Source organism: Acipenser ruthenus, chromosome 21 (genome assembly GCF_902713425.1).
Source record: "Acipenser ruthenus chromosome 21, fAciRut3.2 maternal haplotype, whole genome shotgun sequence".
Classification (NCBI taxonomy): Eukaryota; Metazoa; Chordata; class Actinopteri; order Acipenseriformes; family Acipenseridae; genus Acipenser; species Acipenser ruthenus.
The window spans coordinates 24,913,511-24,936,792 of NC_081209.1; the positions used below are offsets into that span (position 1 = coordinate 24,913,511).

General features: G+C 37.6%; 2 protein-coding genes across 3 annotated transcripts; both read left to right on the forward strand.

Annotated features, from left to right (window-relative positions):
• The first annotated feature begins 574 nt into the window (after positions 1–574).
• Positions 575–11,800, forward strand: LOC117964199 (aquaporin-9-like). Of its 2 annotated transcripts, none has more exons than XM_058995206.1 (7): positions 575–769; positions 2,184–2,310; positions 5,656–5,793; positions 6,118–6,236; positions 7,357–7,574; positions 8,120–10,526; positions 11,216–11,800. In XM_058995206.1, the coding sequence occupies exons 1-6, from the start codon at positions 668–670 to the stop codon at positions 8,286–8,288; spliced, it is 873 nt and encodes a 290-aa protein (XP_058851189.1). In that variant the 5' UTR covers positions 575–667; the 3' UTR covers positions 8,289–10,526; positions 11,216–11,800. The 2 variants fall into 2 exon arrangements, with proteins under 2 accessions (XP_058851189.1, XP_058851190.1); XM_058995207.1 differs by lacking the exon at positions 575–769 and adding an exon at positions 890–1,663.
• A 1,105-nt stretch (positions 11,801–12,905) lies between these two features.
• LOC131696684 (tetratricopeptide repeat protein 24-like) lies at positions 12,906–23,014 on the forward strand. Its single transcript, XM_058995654.1, has 9 exons — positions 12,906–13,058; positions 13,337–13,426; positions 13,969–14,644; positions 15,226–15,441; positions 15,987–16,115; positions 18,699–18,820; positions 20,850–20,969; positions 21,285–21,550; positions 21,866–23,014. The coding sequence occupies exons 3-8, from the start codon at positions 13,990–13,992 to the stop codon at positions 21,501–21,503; spliced, it is 1,461 nt and encodes a 486-aa protein (XP_058851637.1). The 5' UTR covers positions 12,906–13,058; positions 13,337–13,426; positions 13,969–13,989; the 3' UTR covers positions 21,504–21,550; positions 21,866–23,014.
• Positions 23,015–23,282: the final 268 nt, after the last annotated feature.

Sequence of the window (23,282 nt, forward strand, 5' to 3'; positions counted from 1 at the left end):
ATGTAACATTTAAAGTGTAACATACCCCCCTCACCTACATGCAAATGCACAATAAATATTATAATGTTGCTGTTATGCTGTTAACGCTGTCTTTCACATTTTCAACACAAGGGACAGACAACACGCCTCAACTCGTGTCACAATTTACACGATGTTGTCTTAAAGCAACACTTTTTAATAGACTTAAAAATTATAACCACAGTCAGCACCTCTCAAATGATGTGTTATTGTAGCCGTGCACGTAACCAATGTTTGCTTTGTTTTACTTTAAAGATAAGACATTTGCCTTGAAATGAAGTAATAATTAAGCTATGAGTATCGTTTTTTTTTTTTTTTTGTCAATTCGAGTTTATTTGGGATCATTATTTAAACAAAAAACTTAAAAAATGAAAGTGGAACAAAAGAAAAAGCTGAATTTAAAAAGGTGCAAAATAAGTTATGTTGGCTGTTACAGACACTAGATCCGGGAAGGTGTTTCTCCTGCTCTGACAGGTACATCACAATCCCTAATGAGTTAAGTGACGAGCAGAATGCCAACTAGTGTCCAAAGATAAATGCGCCGAAGGTTAAAATGCAGCGCAGCTCAACGTAGGGACCCAGTCAGTATCCCCACTGCCTCAGCAGCGGCAGGACTCAGGAGGCACATTTGATCCGCAAAGGGGAGGACATGGAAAATGAAAACAAGAAGAGCATTAAAGAGAGGGTTGCTCTGAGGAACAGCCTGGTGAAGGAAGCCTTAGCAGAATTCCTTGGGACATTTCTGCTCATTGTAAGTCCTGACATACTGGACACTTTTATTAACAATTTTTTAAAAAAAATGTATTTCTATTTTATTTATTTATTTATTTAATTGTTTGTTTGTTGGTTGGTTGGTTGGTTAATTTCATTGAATGAATATAATAATGTCTCTTCTAGGTTTAAAATGCTGTACAGATTGAAACCTAACGGTATACAAAGCCATGTGGTATAATCAGCTACATTAAATAGTAAGTTTACTTTCATAGAAGGAGGGCTGGCAATGCCAGACTGGCTAATTCTTTTACCATTTTCAATTACATCTGAAACACAGAAGGTTTTCCATCAGTTAAAATACATTTGATCAGAACAATGACATTTTAGGCATATCTTTCTGAAATCCTCTTACACTTAATGGCATGTCAACAATGAATATGGATTCAAAACCAAAGTTGTTTGATGCCTGACATATTATCCTAATTTGATTATTTTGTAAGCCTAATGAGTGCAATTAAACAAAATAATGTGTGTATGCAATTATACATTTAAACATGTCTCCTTCAAGATTATTCATTAATCATTTACTCACTTCCTTTATTGAAGAATTAACCAATTAAGTGCAAAATTGATATTCCACTCATTCCTGCTTCACATTACCATGAAAAAAAATATGTTCCATAAAATGAATAGGGATGTGTTTGAAAAAAATTGCAAGCAATTGTGTTTATAGAAATCAGAATTGGGTTTGTAATTTAAAGCAAAGATAAGTTATTTAAAGTCAATGGAATCTTGAATGATCAAGTTTTTTTTCCAGCAAACCTCTTGTACTAAATGAATGAATTTTGCTGAACTTGTTACCTATGTGCATCAGCTATGACTGATCTGGTGTACTGCATTTATCCAATCATCCGGCAGAGGAGAGGAGCAGGTATTTAAAGATATAGCAAGCGGATTACTTACTGATTTGAGCACGCATAAGACAGCAGCACACCTTCCCTTTCTTTGTTGTTGTAAGGATTTCACAATTTGTTTAGAAAGGTCTTGAGTCTATATCTTTAAATACAAAAACAAAGTGTAAAGTGTGTATATAATATACAGAACAATAGCTTTTGAGACCGCAGAGATCTCCCTCTTACAGGCTGGTTCAGCCTGTACAGATTCTGTGTTCTCTACCCAGTGAACTAGCGCCTCTTCATTTGTGAGATACACATGTGCAGTTTGAAGCTATCCTAACCTAATAACCTGGAAGGCTTGCTTGCCCACTTTTTTGGGGAAAGTTGGAGACTGTTTGAAGATTTCCACTTTGTTGAGGATTTTAATGCATTTGAAAATCGTAAGAGTGGAATGCACTAGCAGCTCCGCTCTAATTAAACGTGTTGGCTCTACTACAAATCCCAGTGTACTGATATGCCCAATTAAAAAGACTAATTCGTATTTTTGGATTGCAGCTTTTCGGCGTCGGGTCAGTTGCCCAAACTGTCCTGAGCAGAGGTTCCATGGGAGATCCACTCACTATACACATTGGCTTTACACTCGCAGTCACCATGGCTGTGTATGTGGCGGGAGGAGTTTCAGGTACTGTAACTAATGCCTCTAATCATACCTAATGCATTCACAGAGTGCCCTTTCCAAAGACATGGTGTGGACAGCCTAGCTTCATCCATTACTGTATTTTTAAAGCTACATCGCCCTTGGTGACTAAAGGGTGATTTGTTCAAAACTGGAAGCAATAACAACTTCCCTTACAAAACATTTTGGATGCTTTAGCTTGCAGAGTACCCATAGTGCCAGCATAACTCCCACAATTACCCATACTGTATCGCATTGCAGTGTTTCTGTGTCTAAAACACTGGATCATACAGCAGTTTATATTTGTAAAGTTTATTTTTGTCACACTCTGATGTGATTGGGTTTGAATATTCTTGTCTCTGTTTCGAATGGGCAGGAATACTTGAGAAACAACACTTCAACTGGCACAGTTTCCAGCGCCTGTGCTCAGTCAGAACGCAATATAACAACGTCAGTGTTTTAAAGGTCAAAATATAGTGTTGAAGATGAGCAAAGATAGAATGGTGTAACAGGGGGCTCAGTACTTGAGTCCATAACCCTGCGTCATGAAATATGGTAAAATATAATGTGTGAGCATATTTAAAAAAATCAGAAGAGAAATAAAAGTATATTTATGTATTTTTATGTTTTTCAAAAATAAAAAAGCTAAACCATTTTCCTGCAAGTCCCTTTAATTTTTCTGTGAAATCATTTCGTTTTCCAGACTTTATTTTCTCTTTGATGGAGTTTGTTTAACCCGCCTCCGCAAGTTTACTCCCTGTGTAACAGGTACTGTATAAGTGCCCCATTTGAAACTTACAGTGAAACTTACTGCAGATACAGTGCTGTTAGAAGGGATCCTAATACCTGCTGCTTCAGTGTTGTGAAAACAGGCTTTGCCTGTTATCTCTGTTTAAAATAATAAACTCAGCAAGGGTAATTGCATATGTTTCTGCATGGCTGGGCCTTTCACCTCCCCACATGACCACTGGAAGCTTACATGTTGTTAAATGACATCAGTGACGATTGTCTGAGATATCAGACTAATGAGCTTTACTGGGGCACACTTCCTGTGTAGGAATCAGGTGTTGGGCTTTTTCCCAGCTCTGGTTTCCTAAAATAGTTAGTGTGTGGAAAAAGCCTAATGTTATTTATTTATTTATTTCATTTTAATTTCGGTTTGACAGACGTCGGTATCCTTTTGTAACACTTCTTAACCAGGTCACTTTTCAGTTTAGAGGATGCTTAAGCAAATCCACTCAGATTATGTTAGCCTCAATCCAGATTGACTTTTTCAGTCTGCCCCCGTGGAACTATTTCTGAACAGAGTATGGATTGTGCCTTATGACGTTGTCATGGAGTTAAACCGACATACACAGAGGTCATATGTGACCTTGGGTGTTAGCGGCTTATGTTAAATTGACTGTGGAGCTAAAACATCACTGTAAAGAGAGCAATGAAATCCAACAAAACCTTAAGTCGCTGCTCAGTTGATAAAGACCTTATAGGAGGTTGAAACGTACTTGCTCATTACTTCATGAGATTCATTTTTAGATTCTGTTATGGAACTGTGTTTACAAGAACGTATTGAGGTGTAATTGATCCAAATGAATAACAAACCACAACTGTACTATACATATCCTGAAGGTTACTTGTAAATCCTAGCATAACTGAGTGTTAAACACTCACTGAATTGAAAAGAGTAACACATTTTAATACTTTAAAAAATGGCACTAGGAGCACAGTTGGGTTCAAAGACTTCTCAGCAAGATGTACATGGCCATTTACCAATCAAAGTACCAGCAGGAGCCAGGCATTGCGCATAGAAGGACATTATTTTGTTCTGAACATTCTGTTCAGTGTTTGAACTTGATCTTTGCCCTGTTCTTGAAAATAAAACTGGTGTTCTGACTTTTGGCTGATGTTAGGTCATTTATAAATATTACATTGATATTTTTCAATATTACTTGTACAATATTACTAAGATTTCTCCTGTCCTAAAATATTTTAACTGCAGTATTTTTGTTTTCGGTCTGTCCAGAGAAATTTTGGGGAGAGTACGTGTACATTTTAATCTTGTTTTGTAAATCTGGGTGATACAATTAAAAAAATAATTGTTGTTCTTTTAGAGGAACAATACCAATTCAGTATCTGCTATTTAATATTTTACAAGATGCGTTTTGCTCCTCTATTGCAAATAGGTATGTCCTGTTTCGACATGAATATCTGGTTTACATAAAGGCACAGGTGAACATGGCAAGTTAAACAAGGTTTAGCTTGGATACTCATAGATTTTGTTAAATACATTATAAATAAATAGCAGAACACGTCACTCTCTGAACTTGTCTGCAAATATGTCAGAGAGCTGGCAGAGTTAGGAGTTTGACGAACTGGCCATACAACTCTTTAAAAACAGTTTCCACACAGCACAGCACAGCACAGCACATTTGACAAAGCTAGGCCTGGTAACAATGCACAGGCTTTGTTCTTGTGTTCCTGTTTAATTCACTTAAGAAACACCTGCACAGTCATCCAGCTCATTTTCCAGCAAGAAAAGAAAATAAATTCATTAAAATGGTTAATTTTAGATACAAAGGCAGCATTCTCTGCAATAATACTTTATTCTTCTAATTATCTGCACAAAAACACTAGTTAGACCCAGAGTGTATCACTTTTCTTGACCTAAGACTTTTTATTAAAATTGTAATTCATTCTGAACACGCTTGTTATGGTATATGATTATATTGCCCAAAGTATTGTGCAAAAACCACTGAAACGGTAACTGAGAGACTTTGACCTCCAAACAAACCCTATTTCTGCCTCACAGGTCATTGACACATGAAGGTTTTGAGAAGACAAGTCCATTTACTTAAAAGTTGATTGCTTCAAAGTGGCTTTGAAGCAAGGCAAAGGTTTATTTTTAAAGATGATTTATACATAAACCACAATCAGTCTGAACCATTTAGCAGCAAAGTCATAATTATTCAGAAATATCTGTAGTCATTATGCAAGTATACTGCCCTGTATGTGGGGGTATTGTGTTACATATCCTTGTTTGCAGAATTTACTTAGAAGCAGACCACACATAAGTGCACTGCAGTCCTATGCATTACCTGGCATGCTTTTGCTTTCTGAATAGGACCTAATGCACTGATACATGGTATGATGGTTCTTGAAATCCATCATCATATCAAAACCTTAAGACGCCGCTTAGTTGATGGTAAAGTCGGAGCTGTCATTATAGGAGGTTGAAAGTGGCTTGCTTATTGCTGTATGAATTTTCAGATTCTGTCATGCAATTAATGTACCTATTAAATTAGAAAAGGTATTTGCCAAAAATTTTGCTTACTGTTATATATTGTTCATTTGCAGGCGCTCACATAAACCCTGCTGTCTCTCTGGCGATGTGTGTGCTGGGGAGGCTGAGCCTCTGCAAATTCCCAGTCTACGCCGTGTGTCAGTTCCTTGGTGCTTTCATTGGTGCCGCAGCAGTCTATGGACTTTATTATGGTAGGAATTATCCAGCATTACCAAAAAAGAACAAAAAAGACAACATTAGCTAACTGTCTGGGTTAGAGAAGATAGGACTGAGACTTGCTGTGGTTCTGTCTGAACTTACTCACCACAACAGATAGCCACAGGCATTGCTTTGCTAGGATTTGGTTGCTTTGTGAAATTGATATAACTTTGGAGGACATTTCAGTCTCTAGGAAGTCTTTGGGCATTCACCCCTATGCTGAGTACTTTTTGTTGTCTTTTGCTGACACTGTGAGATGGCAGAGTTCTACACAGCATTTATACTGAAATAGTCCAACGATTACTTTTTTCATACAGATGCCTTCCTGGATTATACAGGTGGAGTGCTGACAGTTACTGGCCCCAATGCAACAGCACACATTTTTTCATCCTACCCTGGTAAACATCTTTCAATCTTAAATGGATTTATAGATCAGGTAAGTATATTACTCTAGGTACCTTTATAGTCTAGATTTCTATATAGATAATTATACATTATGTACAGTAAATGTTGCATCATTTCTAGTAACTTCATCAGAAACTGGACATAATACTCCTATGAAACCAAAGTATTTTATTCTTGCTGAAGAGTACAGAACTATGTATTAATATATAGCAGAACATAACTGTATATAATATACATAGAAGAATAGACATCATTAGCAGTCACTTAAATGGACATGGAATTAGTTAGCATAAAAATAGCACACAGTAAACACTATAATCTAAACAATACCCTCCACACAGGGAATAACCAGACGCATAGCAACCAAAAAACAAGCCATCCTCTGTGTCTGATATTATTGCTTAAATAAATTAATTATATCTACACTGTTCAACAGTTCCAGACAGCAGAGGAACAGACGAACAAGCCAAGGACTTTAAACCAAAGGTTAACAGCACATTGCTATGTAACTCCAAGGATTTTATTTGCACAGCTTCTGTGATGTTTTCAGTGCTTCTGTAAATGAGAGAGAGATAGCGAGAGAGAGAGCGAGAGAGAGAGAGAGTGAAGGGGGAGAGAGAGAGAGAGAGGCTGCCCTCTGTGAGCATAATAAACTGGAATCTCTGCTGTCTAATGTACGTCAGTCTTGAACAGCTGGAGGGTAAAGGGGTTGTTTATTCAGTTGCTTTCAGGTGCAAAAATAAAGTTGGTCAATACCGTCCTAATTTAGCTAAAACACTTAGAGAGCCTGAATAGTCTAATGCAGGCAGCCATCAATGAAACACCTGAGACAGTTTGATCCAAACGGATGTTGTTATACCAGCTGTGTCTGCCTTACTGACAAGTAAGGCTAATGGAACAGCACCACTAAAGGCTTTGTTAGATAAAGGGGAGTGGGTTTGTGTACATAGCTTTAAGTCTGACATGCACACGTACACACAGAGCTGCAATACAGCAATGTACAACAGGCTACAAAGTCCCAACGTACAGTAGTGACAAATCTCAAACTGTCAACAGTGGGTGTTGCCTATGTGATTGTATTAAGATGGCACATTGTAAAGTTCTATTTGATAGCTTAATAAAGGCAGTTTTCTCTTCACTCTGATACACAGGTTATAGGAACTGGTGCATTGCTCCTCTGCATCCTTGCCATCTTGGACAACAAGAACAAGGGCGCCCCGAAAGGAATAGAGCCCTTGATGATTGGTCTCATCATCATGGTTATCGGGGTCTCCATGGGCCTGAACTGCGGCTACCCAGTCAACCCAGCGCGTGATCTCGGCCCCAGGCTCTTCACTGCCATAGCAGGGTGGGGCACTGAAGTTTTCAGGTACATCTAGTGGCTTGAGAAAACCCAAATATTGGCCAGTACGTATTGCTTGGGGAGTGAATACAAAATGGCATCAGTCTGCAGGAGAGCCATTTTACTGTACCTTGAGACCTGCTGTTGCCAGAAACCACGATTCGGCACAGACACACTCGGCAAATCACAGGTAAAGCTTGAAAATTGCAAATTACAAGCAAGATAAAAACAAAAAGTGGGAAACTGCAAAATTTCTGTGCAAATTTACCACAGTAAATTTTAAAAAGGGAACATTATCAATAAAAGAAAAAAAAAATAAAATTATATATATATACACTGCAGCACCTACTGCTCGAGTCTTATAGATTGTAGCTAACATATCCATGTTGGCTGTGTATTACTATGGAGAGGAATTCATTTAAAGATACGAATAGGCAAGTCTAGCGTTTATATTTTTGATATTTGCTGTTTTTTTGGTTACAAATCTGTATTGTTCATCTTCCCCCTTGTCCTTACCATTATAGAGTAATGTCTAGACTGTGTTGCTGACTGTTTCTTTGCTCCCTTGGCAGCGCTGGAAGCCACTGGTGGTGGATTCCTGTGGCTGGGCCGCTAGTTGGAGGGATGGTCGGAGCTGTGATCTATGTGCTTTTCATCGAGCTTCACCACGTGGACCCTCAGAAGACTCCAGAAGAAGAAAACAGCATGAAGGATAAATACGAAATGATTGCAATGAGCTAAACTCCCCAGACACCAAGATCAGACCCAAGGAAAATTCAGCTGTGACAATCATAACAAACAGGTTCATATCATGTGAGGACTGTCCCCTAACATTTTACAAGTCTGGGTATAGCATTCCCTTTATCCTGCTGCCAGAGACACTTGGGGAGAAAAAGGGAGTTCTACTGATTTATCTGACAAAATATTAGCTTGATTGGACTGAGATCTAGTGAGTGAGCTGGTCTGTGGATTAAGAGCCCCTGGCCTATGCTCTTAGTTGCTGATCTCTGCATTGTTGGAGGGGAACAATTTAATCAGGGTTGAGGTCAATTCCCTTTTAATTTGACATAGGCTTTATTGAGCAAACATACATCCAACTTGACAAACACACGTGCAACTTGTCAACAGCACATGGAATTACACAATAACTTGTGTTTGCTCAATGAAGCCTCTGTCGTAAATGGAATTGGAATTGATTCATAGGGAATTCACCCCAACTCTGAATGTCCCCATTCCCATCAGCATTGCAGGCTGAACGGCATCTGCCAACACAGTCCAGTATCACTGCCTCCCAGTCCAGCACTGCTCAGTCGCTGTATCTCAGCTGTTATCGCTGCAAAGGTTGCCCACCTTGGTAAAAGGGACTAGCACAAGGTGTTCATTTTTTGGCAGGTGAATCCGTGTATATAGAGCCTACAATGTGCTGTTTTGTTTGCAATGTATTTATTCCACTGCTTCTGTTGTATTTATTTAAAGAAATGTTGAAGGAACAACCCAGTCTTTTCGAAGTTAGTGATTATCAGCAGAAATTGGCTGTCCGCTTCTTTTCTTGTAATAGCACTTTAAATTAAGAAACATAGCTGTTTTTCAATAAATTAAAACAATTGTAGTGTATTAGAATCTGCTTTATTAACTTAAAAAATACAGTGTCACATATGGTTTACACAATAAAATATAAAATCTAAGGTTGTTCCTATGAAATGTTATTAGTATAGTATAACCATTATTCATTGATAATGACTCGAAGTAGCAGCAAAGCATGCTGGTTAGTGGCAGGTGCGGTAGGTTTCAAGGGGTGGGGAAGCTGGTGCAGCTCATCTCTCGTAAGCAAACTGTCAGCAGTGTGTGATTGCTGCTGTACAGCTCAGACTGTGGAAGAATGCAGTAAACAAACACCAGGGAATTATATCTTAGACTTGAACTACAGCTTTATATCTCTGGCCATTGCCCATGCTCATTGTCTGGCAACAAGCACCATGTGAAGAATGCAGCAGGGGAGCCAGCTGATGTAAAGTTGATTTACAGATACAAGTAATATCCAGGGTAGGAAATCACTGTGGCAGCTGAAATGAATGGTTGGCTTTGTAATACCACTACTTCATAGAAGGTACACATTTTATATATGACTACTCTAGTTTTGTTTGTGTGTTTTTTAAAGGAGTGAGCACAAATGTCCTGGAGCCATTTTCTGTTACAAAGAAATGTTTAATTTAAATTGTATATTAGCATACGAGATATAGATTTTTTTTTTAAAAATTTTCATATTGTGCTGTGTGTCTTGATTAAAAAAGAGAGTTTTTCAGTTGATGTATAAATCATATTAAGTAGAATGCATGCTTTAATTGATTTTGTAAAATGCACCCATCTTTGTTTGTGCCATTCAAAACAAAAAGCACTCGTCTTGTTTTCTACTTGTGTACATTACTGTAACTCTTATTTTACATGAATTGATTGCTGTTAGATTTGTTCAGTGAATGACAAAGAAGATCAAGTTTAAATACATTTTTAAATTAACAAAGCACTGAAGAAAAAAAAAATCACAAATCAAATTACTCATTGGTTTCATTCAATATTCATCTTGTATATCTTACTGTAGTATATATAAGTGTGTGTGTATATAGATAGATAGATAGATAGATAGATAGATAGATAGATAGATAGATAGATAGATAGATAGATATTCATATTAGTACCACTATATTTATATTTGATTATTCCAGATCTATCCAGTCAATTTCTTGTTTCATCAAAACCTATGGTCCCAAAGATAAATAGGCTGTATTTTTTTAAAGACAATTATACAATTATAGTTATTATTTGAATAAAATATGATGCAAAGCTACCATTGTAAACTAACATTTGTCCCTCACAAGCAGACGTCATAATGTAGTCTGGACAGGTAGACACCAACAGTGCACAGGTCAGGCGTGTATTCAGATACCTGTAACACTGCTTCACAGAAACCACCACAGGTGACAGGTATATGCTGCATTCGTTTTTTTGTTTTTTTTTTGTTTTTTTTTTAAATTTCTCAAACGTGTGAAAATATTGGCGCAGTTCAGTTACTTTTTTAATACAATAAGCATTCCACAAACAAGATAAGTTTGCAGTATTTATGTTTTTAACGTTTTTCACCTGTTCCCCTCTTGTCAAATACGTTTTCTTCATGCTATAAACCAATCGTTATCAACTACAGGTAGGGCTAATGTAAGTAACATATACCGGTATATGTATATTTATGCATGTATTTATTTGTGTATGTGTTTATCTGTTTATACTTTGTATTAGACACAAGAACGTTTCAATTGTCGTTTAAAATACATTTGTAAATTAAATTAAATTTCTGTGCCCATCAAATAAGAAATGATAGATGCTGAGAAAACATTATTTATTAGCTTTAATATCATAATCGTATTATACATGTTGCTACGTATAAACACACTTGTCAAATACATTTGTTAGTAGCCTATTTGTCAATATAAAGTTTTTTTTTTCTTTTGTCGATAGAATACTAAAAAGAGCAGAATGTATAACATCGTGGTGCGGTTTTAAAAAGTGTATTCCTCACTCCCCTATTAGATTTACATTACAAATTCGGTGAAGCCAGAGATGTTTCCTTTATGTTTCCGTGGCATTTAAGCTTTTTTATTTTTTATTTATCCTATTAGGATGTCAAAGAATCAATGGGGGACTATTACAGCGGCCCCTTTCCCACTTGGCTACCAAAAAATGAACAGCTATGAAATACAGCAGGTTACAGAACGATTGTACAAAAACGGCAAATCCAAGCAATGCATTCCAGCGAGCCCTAGTGGCAACAATGTGCACTGCGGGAAACTGAAACTTGAAGAACTGGAACAGCTGACTCAACGACTTACAAAAAACTCAGCGGCGAAAGCTGCCGACCAGAAGAGAATCCCGCAAGGGAAACTGAAGGAACTTGGAATTATAAACTCGTTTGCTTGGAAAGGATGGAACTGAAGAACTGAACTAAGAACTATCAGGTTGACATGTCATGACTTGTGAGGAGCACAACCAAGCTATTGTTAAACTGCACAGGTTATTAATTTAGCATCAAATACAATTGATCTGGTGATCCCTGTGCTTTGAAACACTAGCACATGTGAAGGTATCTAAGACACCATGTTAGTATTTGTGGTTATGTTGTATTTTTGTTCTTAGGTGCCCCTCATGTTAATTAGCATGCATTTTTAAAACTGACTGTATAACATTAAAAGATCAATATGCATGAGTACTGTGTTTGAGTTTTGTATTTCTTAGCAAGGTCTGTGGCTGTGATGGGAGCAGTCTGCAGTAGGGCATGTTGAAAAGAATGGATGCATTTACCTTGGTGAACACAGAACTCTACCCTTATAAAGTTTTCCCATGCTTTTCCCATGGTTATACTATGCATTTACCAGAGTGTGCCATGTTTTGTAATATGCTTCATCATACCTCGTAATAATATACAGTGCTTGCCCATGCTTTATCACACTTTGCTATGCTTTTACTGTATGGCAAATGTTTATAAGGGCAGTGGAAAGGTTTTTCTAAACCCCTCTTTGTGTTGAATCATAAAGTCAAGCTACATGGTTTATTACATCGTCTTTATTAACCATTTTGACATACTTATGAAGTTTGAGCTCCCAGTCCCATGTTAAAATGTATTTGTGTACAGATGTTTCTTGTCACAAGTTATCAGTGCTTGTATACCATGTGGATTTGTACATTCCCCTTACTGGTTTATGGTGTTTGCAATCAGCAGAGCAGCCTGACTATTTCAGCACTAAAGGCATGACCAGATTTAATGTAATTACTGTATTAGAGTTGTGTGAGTGTGCCACAAATTTGTTATTTCTACCACACACTTTTGATGGTTGCCGTTGAACAGCATGTTCAGTCCATGTGTGATTCGTGCACATTAACACCGTTTTTAAATGTTATGTGCAGGCACATATTGTATGGTGTCTATCTATGCTTTTATTAAGGGTATTTCAACTTTGAGATCGAGATATTTCAAATTGAAGTTAGGCAAAGCTATAGCGCTAGAGATAAAACTGGAATGCTGCAATTTTCAGGGTGCGGAATGGCTTATGATCCTACATGTAACACTTTATATGTATGTAATGCAACAGCTACACCCTGTGTCCCAATACTGTCCAAGTCAATGCTCAGAACAGAGATCCAATTCCATCCCTCCTTTATCCTTTATCCTGTGGCTGACAGCATTGAAAGTGAAACTGGTTTAAGTATAATTGACATTAGCTATGTGCATTGGGTGTACAGTAACTGGACCGCACACACCTCATTCATTCATGGGCATGTTGTGTCTTGTGTTTCCTATTAGATTGTGAAACACAAACAAAAGTATCTAAGAGTGTTACCATAAACATTTCCTAGACTGAAGGAGAAGACCTTTGTGGTATACAGGGAAGGAAGAAATTACATTTTTAAAACTTTTAAATTTTAGATGGGCTTATTTTTCTCTCCAGCAATATAATATTCTTATCGGTAAGTCAAAATTCTGCAATTGCATAAAAAACTTTCAATGTTTTGCTTAAAAGAAAAACCTTTTGACTAGCCATTAATAAACTAGCTTTGGTTCACTTTCTAAATTGCATTCTAGGCTTTGCTAATTACTCTGTAATTGTTTTTGTAATTTACTTGCTGTTAAGATTACTATCTCCGAACTATACATTTCATTTGGTTTATTGAAACCCAAGATGCATACAAATGTATATGTTTTTTTAAATACTGTGAACTTTTTTTTTAACTTTTATCTCTTACAGACGAAACCCACAGCAAGATCGCTAATTTTGCCACTTGTAATCTTTTGTTACAATACAATACAGTGTTTTCAACTTGGAACGATTGACTTGGTAACAATAACTATGTGTTTTATAGTTATTAACTATACAATTGTTAGTTCTACTTGTCTTAAATGGTTCAAATTGCAATAATGCTGATTATAATGATCTGTTATCTAACACTCGATATACAGTAGCTCACAAAACAAGCACATTATTGCCATTTGACAACTTTGCAAGTGGTGTTAAAAGGGTGCCAATAGCAGCCCTGACATTGACTGTACTGCTCATCACATAGGACAGTCCCTCCCGGGCAGGCTAGAGGCATGCTCACACTATGTTGTTAGGAAGATATTACTGTCAAAGTAGAGAATCTATGTCTTCATGTGTTGTTTTTGAAACTTCTGTAAATCTTGGGAGCGTTTAAAGTCACTTGCATTGTCACTGCCTATGCTGTACCTGCTATAAAGCAAACCCATCACTATTTCTTTGAGATAAAACAAATCATAATACATAGTATTAAATCAACAGAACAGCAATAACTAAAACCTTAGCTAATGTCACAAGATAACGGTGCATAACATTTTTAAACTGGATTGCATTTTTTTTTTCAGTTTCTTCTGCTGCTTTCATAAATGGCTTCCAAAGTGACCATGAACAGTTCGGGTGAAACTGAAGCCGCAGCCATCCTGGCCGATATTGAGAAACTTACCAAGTCTGGCAGCCAGGTTTTAGCAGATGACCATCATGAAAGAGCATTGTCCATCTTCAAGAAAGCCTACCTGCTTTCTTTAAAGCTTCCTGAAGGCCAGACCCAAAAGGCTTGTCTGTTTAACCTGGGTGCTGCCTACATTGCTGTGGGCAAAGCCAAGAAGGGCCTGAAGTGCCTGATGAAGTGCAAGCTGAAAGAGCCCGAGGGGAGGGATGCAGACATGTACTTCAACATCGGCATCGCCTATGAAGAAATGAAGGAGTACTCCAAGGCTGTCAAGTTCTACCAGAAGGCTGTGAATGACTACGGAGCTCACCAGGCTGACAACACCGCGGACGCCCTGATAAAGCTGGCTTACTGTTCCGTGAACCTGAAGGACCCTGCATCGGCAGCACACTCCTTCCGGCTGGCCGGGCAGTCCTACCAACAGGCTGGGAGGTGGGACTACGCAGCTATGGCACTGAGGGAATGTGCCAGCTACATGATCCAGAGCCAGAGGTTCTCTAAAGCAGGAGTGCAGCAGGTTCTCAAGGAGTGTCATCAGATATGTAAAGGAATATCACATTCAAGCCTAAAAGGTATCTCTTCTCCCACCATTGGGTCCTCTTCGGAATTCCTATAGGATAGTGGAATGCCATGGGCTTAGAGTTAAATTTGATTTCCATCTAGTCTTATTTTAAGAATATGTCCCAGTAATTTCCCTCCCACTTTATTTAAGTATGTATTTATATACGGATTTCTACATAAAATAAGATTTAGTGTTTTTTAAATTAATTTTCTTGTGCTTCAATAAGACTCTTAGCTTAGGGAGTTACAAACGTTCCTTAACATCCAATTTTGTGAATAGTATATTGCAAAAGCAATCTAGAGTCATGGCTGGCATCTTAACACTTCAGGGTTAGCCTGTTGAGAAATTCAATTTCAATACCCACTGTTTAATCCACTTGCAAGACTGAGATTGCTTGAGATGACATTTACACTGATGGCTTCAAATGGCTTGCATCTCAATACAACTTTACGATGGCAGATCCTGTACCTTTGGTGCACTTGGTGAAGTGGTGTTTTCTTTTTCTTTTTTTTTATGATTTGCTGACCGAGATTGGTGTTGACACGAAAGCATTGCTGAGTGCCACCTGTCACTTATCATTTTGTCTTCTAGGAAAGCTGCTCAATGACATCGGCCTACATTACACAGAGCTGAAGAGTTTTAACCAAGCAAAAGAGTGTTTCACTGAAGCCTTGGGCAGCTGCTCTGGAATGAGTTTCAGCATCAGGAAGAGGGCGGTGCTGCTTCAGAACACAGGGGCGATCCACAATGCAATGAACCAGTACGAGACGTCACTCAAGTATCACGCTGAGGCAGCTGACATGTACGGTAAGATGCAGGGGTCTGGAAAATCTTTGAGGTCGTGGTGTTGGAACAACTTTAACATGTAGGTTTCCTTTTCTCGACTGTTCAGATGTGCCACTCAACTGACCAGCTTTACATTTAATCCTGTTATTCGCAATACAGTATACAACTCCCCGTTAACATGGACATTTCTTTAATATGCAAGGAAAACCCTGCCCCAAAAGTACAATGTTGGTGCTCTATAGTCTCTGCATCTAAAAGTCAGGTTCGCAGGTTTGGTAGGTTTGATTAAGGTAGTGTTCGCCCTCTAGTGGTAACCGTGGATAAAATATCCCATTTATTCTGTTATTGTGACAGAACACAAGGTGGCAATTGTTTTTCATTAAAATAATGTTACAGTATGCACTGGAATGCTTCAGATTGATTTTTTTACACTTCTTTTATCACTTCTGGCATGCATTGAACTGATTGTTTTTCCTCCAAGGTCTTATCTGTTCTGATCTTTTAAGTAGGCATGGTTGTGTTGTGCATTGAATTTGAATGTGCTGTGTACATGTGGGTGTCTATAGGTGCCCTAGAGGAAAGGAAGGCGCAGGGTGAAAGTCTGTGCAATCTGGCCTACGCCTACAGCCAGATGAAGAATTATAAAACAGCATCGTTGTATTATCAAGAGGCCCTGCAAGCTTTCAAGGATGTAGGTAAGCATCTGACTAAAGATTTGACACAACCACGGTCTTAGGCTTGGATTTTTCTTAGATGTGTATTCTATTGGGGCATCAAATGGTGACATACTGTAAACTGGGATTTTAAGGAGGTATTTCTTGATAATTGTTTGAGTTATGTTACATTAATAACACATAGAAACAGATTCACAGACAAACCATGAAGGTGGCTAATATAAATACGTTTTTGTGATGTACTGTATCTTTAAATTATAGTAATTTTATTTGGATTATTATTGGATGTCCTGTTTTTAAAACTTCCACACACAAAAATGTGAAAGGAACAAAGGGTGTGGCTTATACTGTACCATTATTTATTTAGTACAGCTGAATACTGTACCTATATTATCTGGCTTGTGAAAAAAAATCATTATTAGTAAGCCACACCTCAATATAATGTGAAGCAGTCAAATAATTGAGATGTTATTAATGTATTAATGTAGCTAATTAAAGTTAATAATTACTGATAACTAACTGATTTCTTGAATTATTGATCAGTTAAATCTAGGAGTCTTTAACTGAGAAAATTATCTGAGTAATCTAGGACATACAAGAAGTATTACAATCATAGTTTTATTATCTATGAAATGTATAGTACATTAAAGAATACAGACAGGAAAGCTTTCAGCTTTAGGGCTCCTAAACTTTGGAATAATCTACCTCATTCCATAAGGGAAGCACCAACCATTGCTGTTTTTAAAACAAAACTAAAGACACATTTTTATAGTCTGGCCTGTTTATCTTAAAAATGACTTGTCTGCACCTTTTATTGTTCTCTTCTTAGTGTTTTACTGTAACTTTCTATTCCGGTTTCCTGCCGGATTCTGTTTTAAATTGACAATGTACTGTGATTTTTATTCATCACCCCGTGAAGCGCTCTGTGACAGTTCTATTGCGGAGGTCGCTATAATAAAATTGATTGATTACAAAGATAATTACCCAAAAGATTTTCAGGAGCTGTTTGCAATTGTATTTCTTAAATATACACCTATTGGAACTGGCTTATTTAATCTGATGCCTCCAAGTACACCGTGGAGATGTGTTTTAATGACTGTATAAAGTCAGCATGATTCAATTATGAATGTGTAAACAGTACACTGAGCTGTGTGCATTGAAGTGTTGAATGCACCTGTTCATTCCCCACTATGAAAAGTATATAGTACAGGAATGCCATGGGCTTTTACTAAAACTATACAACTGCAATTGGAATTGGGGAATAATTCATAGAAACTGACAGGAGTTTTTCCTGTGACGACTCACTGTTAGAATTGATATGGAATTAATTGCATATCATTCTGATGGTATTTGGGTACACAGGGAGAGTGAATTCTCATTTAAAAATTCTAGGTTGCTTCGAAGGAAACCATGAAATTAATCCTGTTGGCTAACAGTGAGGCCCCCAGTGTCAAATCAATTACTAGCACCACAAATCCAAGAATAAGCTGGTTTGAGTCAATGCCAGAACATTACACTGAATTGCATTAAATGTACAGGGGCTTGCTGGAATCACCATTCATACTGCAGAACTTGAAGGAATTTCAATTTAATTACAGCTATATCTAAAGTAAAATACTACTACTACGACTACTACTACTACTACTACTAATAATAATAATAATAATAATAATAATAATAATAATATTTAGAGTATTAAAATGAAAAGCCACTTAGAGAACTGTAAAGTGCACAGCAGATCTCTCTCCAGAAGAACTCTCAAACCTACTGTACAATGCACGTGTGGTGAACTGAAACAACACAGCTGAACTCCTGTTCTCTGGCAATGCATAAAACATTGATTTCACAGTTACTCATTCCGTATGAGTGGGGTTTTAAACCATTAATCTATACACCCATTGGATTCTGTTAGTTGTATTGTAAGTCATGTATACAAAAACAAAACAATCACAATTTGTTTGATTTGTCAAAAAGTCAGTGCATCTTTTGTGTGTTCATATTTGTGTTTAAACAAGTTGATGGTGTATTTCTTGCACACTTTTTGCTTTGTCAAGAAAATACACTCTCAACTTGATTAGAGATAGCCACCAAACACTTATAAACATATTACAAGTCATTAAATCTAAATAAAAAAAGATGCAATGCTGATATTAACATGCTTAATCTGTCTTTATAGAACCTTTTACAGTTCAAACGCTTAGTATTCATAGTCGCTGACATCTACACTCAGCCATAAGTGTAGCTGCTGCTTATAGGTTTGTGACTTATAATGTTGTGTACACACGTCACCATGTTTCTGAGCAATCACTAAGTCTGATGTCATTTCTTGTGATTTAAATTGTGTGTAGTGTGGCTCATATTGTATAATATTAATAGATGTAATTGAGCACAATTTAAGGAGCTTTGCAGTTCTGTTGTCCAAACTGCACAGGATTGCATTTGTTATACACAAAGAGACCCTCCCAGGGAGAGCTGCGTATTGACTTCTATAGTGCAAGGTGCACTACCAGCCTCACAGGGCAAACACAGTGTGAATTGCTGTTGAATGCATTCTTGCTTTGTATTCTAATCTCCTACTTGGCGATTGTGCCGATCACTCTCTAGGTGATCTACATGGGCAGTGGCAGATGTGTGAAGGATTAGGAGCTACTCAGTTCTGCCTTGGCAACATGGACCAAGCCATATCTTACTACAAACAAGCACTGGCTGTGTTTGGACAGTCAAAGGTACTTTCTGTTTGCTGTATCTGTTTGCACTGTGCGTTGATGATGAAAGGCTGTGTTAAGTCTTTGGAAGTGGCACTCAGTATCTCTTTAAAATGAAAGATTGCCTCATTCTGGTAGGCAAACATTTACATTTTCAGCTTGTTTTTTAACGTCATTGAAAAAGGAGCTTGTCATAATGTTTGACTAAGACGATTCTTTAGTTCTGCCCAGATTCTATGATTCAGTGTTAAGGTGTTGGGGGTACATCATTTCTATATAATAATTTTGTTCTGGATAATGCCTCTTTCAACCAAGTGATATTTCAATATAATATTTAGTAGACCCTAATATTGATGTGATCCAGCCATCTTAAATGTCTGTATGAGTTTGTATCAGGGGGTTTGTATCAGATAGTTTGTAGCAGATGACAATGACATCACATTCCGAGTTTGTATCAGGGGGTTTGTATCAGACAGTTTGTAGCAGATGATAATGACATCACATTCCGAGTTTGTATCAGGGGGCTTGTATCAGACAGTTTGTAGCAGATGACAATGACATCACATTCTAATTAGCTGTGCTCTTGTGTTGTTATTCTTATTTAATTGTATATTTTTAAATATGTACTATAGGACCCTGTGGAAGATACAAGCTGCTTTTCACCCCCTCAAAGTCAGAGCAGCCAGGTGGAATATTTATAATCTTGTATCACACAGCACCCTGTATGATATACCAGGGTTGGAAATAAGACTCCCATTGCATAGCAGTTTGATCCATTCCTGGTTTTAGTATGAGTTTATTAAGACACACCTGAGCTTGTTACCTATACACTGTGGCTAATCAAGCTCGTGGTAAAACCTGGAATGGGTGAAAATGCTATGCAATAGGGGTCTTATTTCCATTCCTGTATTCTCTATGTCACCTTTCCGGTACTTGTAAAAGTCAGTATGTGTATAACCTGGGCTGCTTTGCAAGAACTCCGGTTCACAAACCTGTGCCAGAATGACCTTTTAGGAGTTGATCTAACTGCCCAAACTACAGAATAAGGAACCATTTATTAACTCACATGGTCAGATTACTTTTGGCTAGGTTTCCCTCTGGAGTTTGTTTCTGTCTATTACCTCTCTGCTGGAATCTTACCTTATGGCTTGATTTCTTTATTGAAGTATGTTTCGTTGGCATGGCAACAGTGGGGAACCGATGGTTTTACAGTGAAGGATTTTATTAAAGCAAGGGGTTGTCAATTAGTTTTTAATTGCCATGAAAGTGCCTGCAGATGTAATTTAATATGTTGGTTTAATTTGCATATATGTTGGTTTAATTTAATTGTGTTAAAAGGCATGAAAGAAACAAAGTATGTAATAATAATAATAATAATAATAATAATAATAACATATTTATTTTTATATAGCTTCTTTCATAGTGAACCACCATCACAAAGCACTTTACAGAGGTAGGCTGTGATCTGAACCAGTGACCTTCTGGTTACAAGCCCTGGACTTTAACCACTGGGCATTCAATCATACTATCTATGACCAATATACACAATTCTCTAACAAGTAATGGGACATGAATAATTATACTTATAACAGAAATGCCATAGAGTGAAGATGGATCTGCCTGCACTTTGTTTTTTCTGATAGGCATTATCAATGAACAAATTGTATTATTATTATTATTATTATTAATTTATTTCTTAGCAGATGCCCTTATCCAGGGCGACTTACAATAAACCACATTATTTTTACATACAATTACATTATTATTATATTATTATATTATTATTACAGCAGCAGTGTCCCCCACTGGGGATTGAACCCACAACCCTCTGGTCAAGAGTCCAGAGCCCTAACCACTACTCCACAGTAGACATTTCACCTACAGATTTGTTATATTTTTTTAGGCAATGACACCCTTATGTTTCACTTAGAACAGCATCACATAATAAACTGTAACAACAGTCAGCTTGAATAGGTCAGATGGAAGGTTGTAGTATCCCAACTGCACTGCTTGAACATGAACACATGTCTTTGTTCGGTTGTTGTTTTAGGAGAAATCTGAGGTTCCCAGGGAGAGGATCTTGGGTAAACTGACGGACACCATTAAGTACAATGTGGCCTTGCAGCAATCCCACTCACGCAAGCAGAGCTTCCCTCTCCCCAATGAGACGGTATGTCCAGGAAGCTCTTTAGTAGAGAGCCTTCCTCTTTATAAACCGCAACAAGGATCACATGTTCCTAATATATCATTACTTACCTTTTTAATATCCTAGCATTCGAGTTCTAGATGCTTCTCTATTACTTTCATTGTTATTTGCCATGCTTACTTACCACTCCAGCAAAAATGCATATTGTATATAAACATAAATATAATATACCAAGTACCATATATTTGTTAGTGTTGACTTACTTTTTTTTTTTTTTTTAATAATTTAGTCGTTGCCAATCATTTTTTATTATTTTCTCCCCAATTTGAAATGGCTCAGCTCACCGCTACCACCCCTGCGCTGACTCAGGAGGGCGAAGACGAACACACGCTGTCCTCCAAAGCGTGTGCCGTCAGCCGACCGCTTTTTTTCACACTGCGGACTCACCATGCAGCCACCCAAGAGTTACAGCATCGGAGGACAACGCAGCTCTCAGGCAGCTTACAGGCAAGCCCGCAGGCGCCCGGCCAGACTACAGGGGCCGCTGGTGCGTGGTGAGCCGAGGACACCCTGGCCAACCTAATTTCACCTCATGGACAGATGGTGTGAGTTAAAATGTTATAGCTAGTAAGATTTTGCTTATTACAATGGGGAAGTTGCCACACCCCAAGCTTAGTACATAGTAGTTACTTAGTAAATACATGTGTACTTATTCATAATTACAATGTTATTATGCATAGTTACAATGTACCTAATGTGTAAAGCTTTTTGCACGATATAACCCTAACCCTTTTCTGATACAATTGTGTATTTACATATATTATGTAAAATGCTTTACACATTAAGTACATTGTATCTGTTCATAATTACATTGCGCTGTCGTAAGTAAAATGAATGGTGAGCTGTTCTTTTCTTTTCAGAATCACACTGACGATCAACTCCAGCGATCCATTAGACAAGCGACAGAGGAAACCAGACAAAGCTAAATCTCGAATCTGTACATTGCTCTAGGATTTTACAAAATCGGATGCATGGAGAGGCTGTATGAAGAAATACTACATAGGACTTATAATATGTATATATATGGATACAGTAATCCGTCGACTGCGGTGGGACCAGAGTAAGGGCGGATATGTAAAAAGCCGGATGAATGAATCTGTTTTAAATAGACTGTAACAATTACTATATTCATACAATTATTGTTCTGAGATTCAGATTTTATTAGGGAGATTAGAAAGATACAGGGTATTAATGCTTAAAACTGGTAGGATCTACAATAACTGAACTAATCTTCTCCGTTCAGTAATAAACTAACGTTGCTGAAGAGGTTGATCATGGCAGATAAACATGCCCCAATAGTTGTATTCATTATTTTGTTCTTGATATAATTATTAACAATAGGATTTCTGTGCATGCCTTTTAAACTCATCATGCATCATAAATAATACTTAAAGTTGTTATGTAAATAGCATATGTCTTAAATTAATAATTTGCCTTGGAATATAACAACATGTATAACAACGACTGCAAATAAAATGTATATTGCTTTGAGATCTAAGACAATTGCTATGAATCACAACTGTAGATAAACGCCAGCAAGCATGTAAAGGTAGATCTGCTGCCCTACAGAACAGCACCTTCTGGACAGGAGCTCTATTGCAGTTTACAAACTGTACACTTTAAAATAAATGTGTGCTGGATTAAAGCTTCCACCTGGTCTTGGGTCTATACCTTGTCAAAAGTTACTGGTTTATAAAAACGCAGTAATGGTTTACAGCACATACAAACATTATAGTCTGTTTTACTGTGAGAAATACTCAACCGTGATTGTGGAACCATCTCAGCATGGGGTAGAAAATGTATTGCTTTCCCTGGACTCAAATAACCAGTTATTCAACTGGTATGGCCAACTGAAACCAGCATAACCATCTCTGACCAGCTTAAAAACAGTCCTGGACAAGGCAGGGATGTTTAACTAGGGGGAGCTAACTGGGTTTGTAAATACAACGTTGCCCAACATGTCAGGTATGCTGTGATAGGCAAAGAGTTTAGTTTTGTTGAATCGTACAGAAGAGCTTTTACAAACATGTATGCCAGTGGTCAGATCAACAGACATCTGCAGGTTTACCCCCCCCCCCCCCCAGACAAATAATGACTGTACCTCTTTAAGCTAATCATCTAACCACCCACTGTATACTGAACCAAGCCATGGTGTAACACAGGGGTCAGGAGCCTGCTTCCTTCCAGTCCAGATCTTTCTTCCATCACTGGTGAAGCACAATGCTATAAGCAGGGATTCCAGAGTCTGTGTTGGCTTTTCATTGTTTCCAATGCCAC

What these genes read in the sequence shown, in the direction of transcription:
- LOC117964199 (XM_058995206.1), top strand. Translation starts at nt 668, where the DNA reads ATGGAAAATGAAAACAAGAAGAGCATTAAAGAGAGGGTTGCTCTGAGG. An exon ending in TGTGGCGGGAGGAGTTTCAG is followed by an intron (nt 2,311 to 5,655) that starts GTACTGTAACTA and finishes GTTCATTTGCAG; the next exon opens with GCGCTCACATAAACCCTGCT. An exon ending in TAAATGGATTTATAGATCAG is followed by an intron (nt 6,237 to 7,356) that starts GTAAGTATATTA and finishes TCTGATACACAG; the next exon opens with GTTATAGGAACTGGTGCATT.
- LOC131696684 (XM_058995654.1), top strand. Translation starts at nt 13,990, where the DNA reads ATGGCTTCCAAAGTGACCATGAACAGTTCGGGTGAAACTGAAGCCGCA. An exon ending in GCAAGCTTTCAAGGATGTAG is followed by an intron (nt 16,116 to 18,698) that starts GTAAGCATCTGA and finishes ATCACTCTCTAG; the next exon opens with GTGATCTACATGGGCAGTGG. An exon ending in TCCCTCTCCCCAATGAGACG is followed by an intron (nt 20,970 to 21,284) that starts GTATGTCCAGGA and finishes GAAATGGCTCAG; the next exon opens with CTCACCGCTACCACCCCTGC.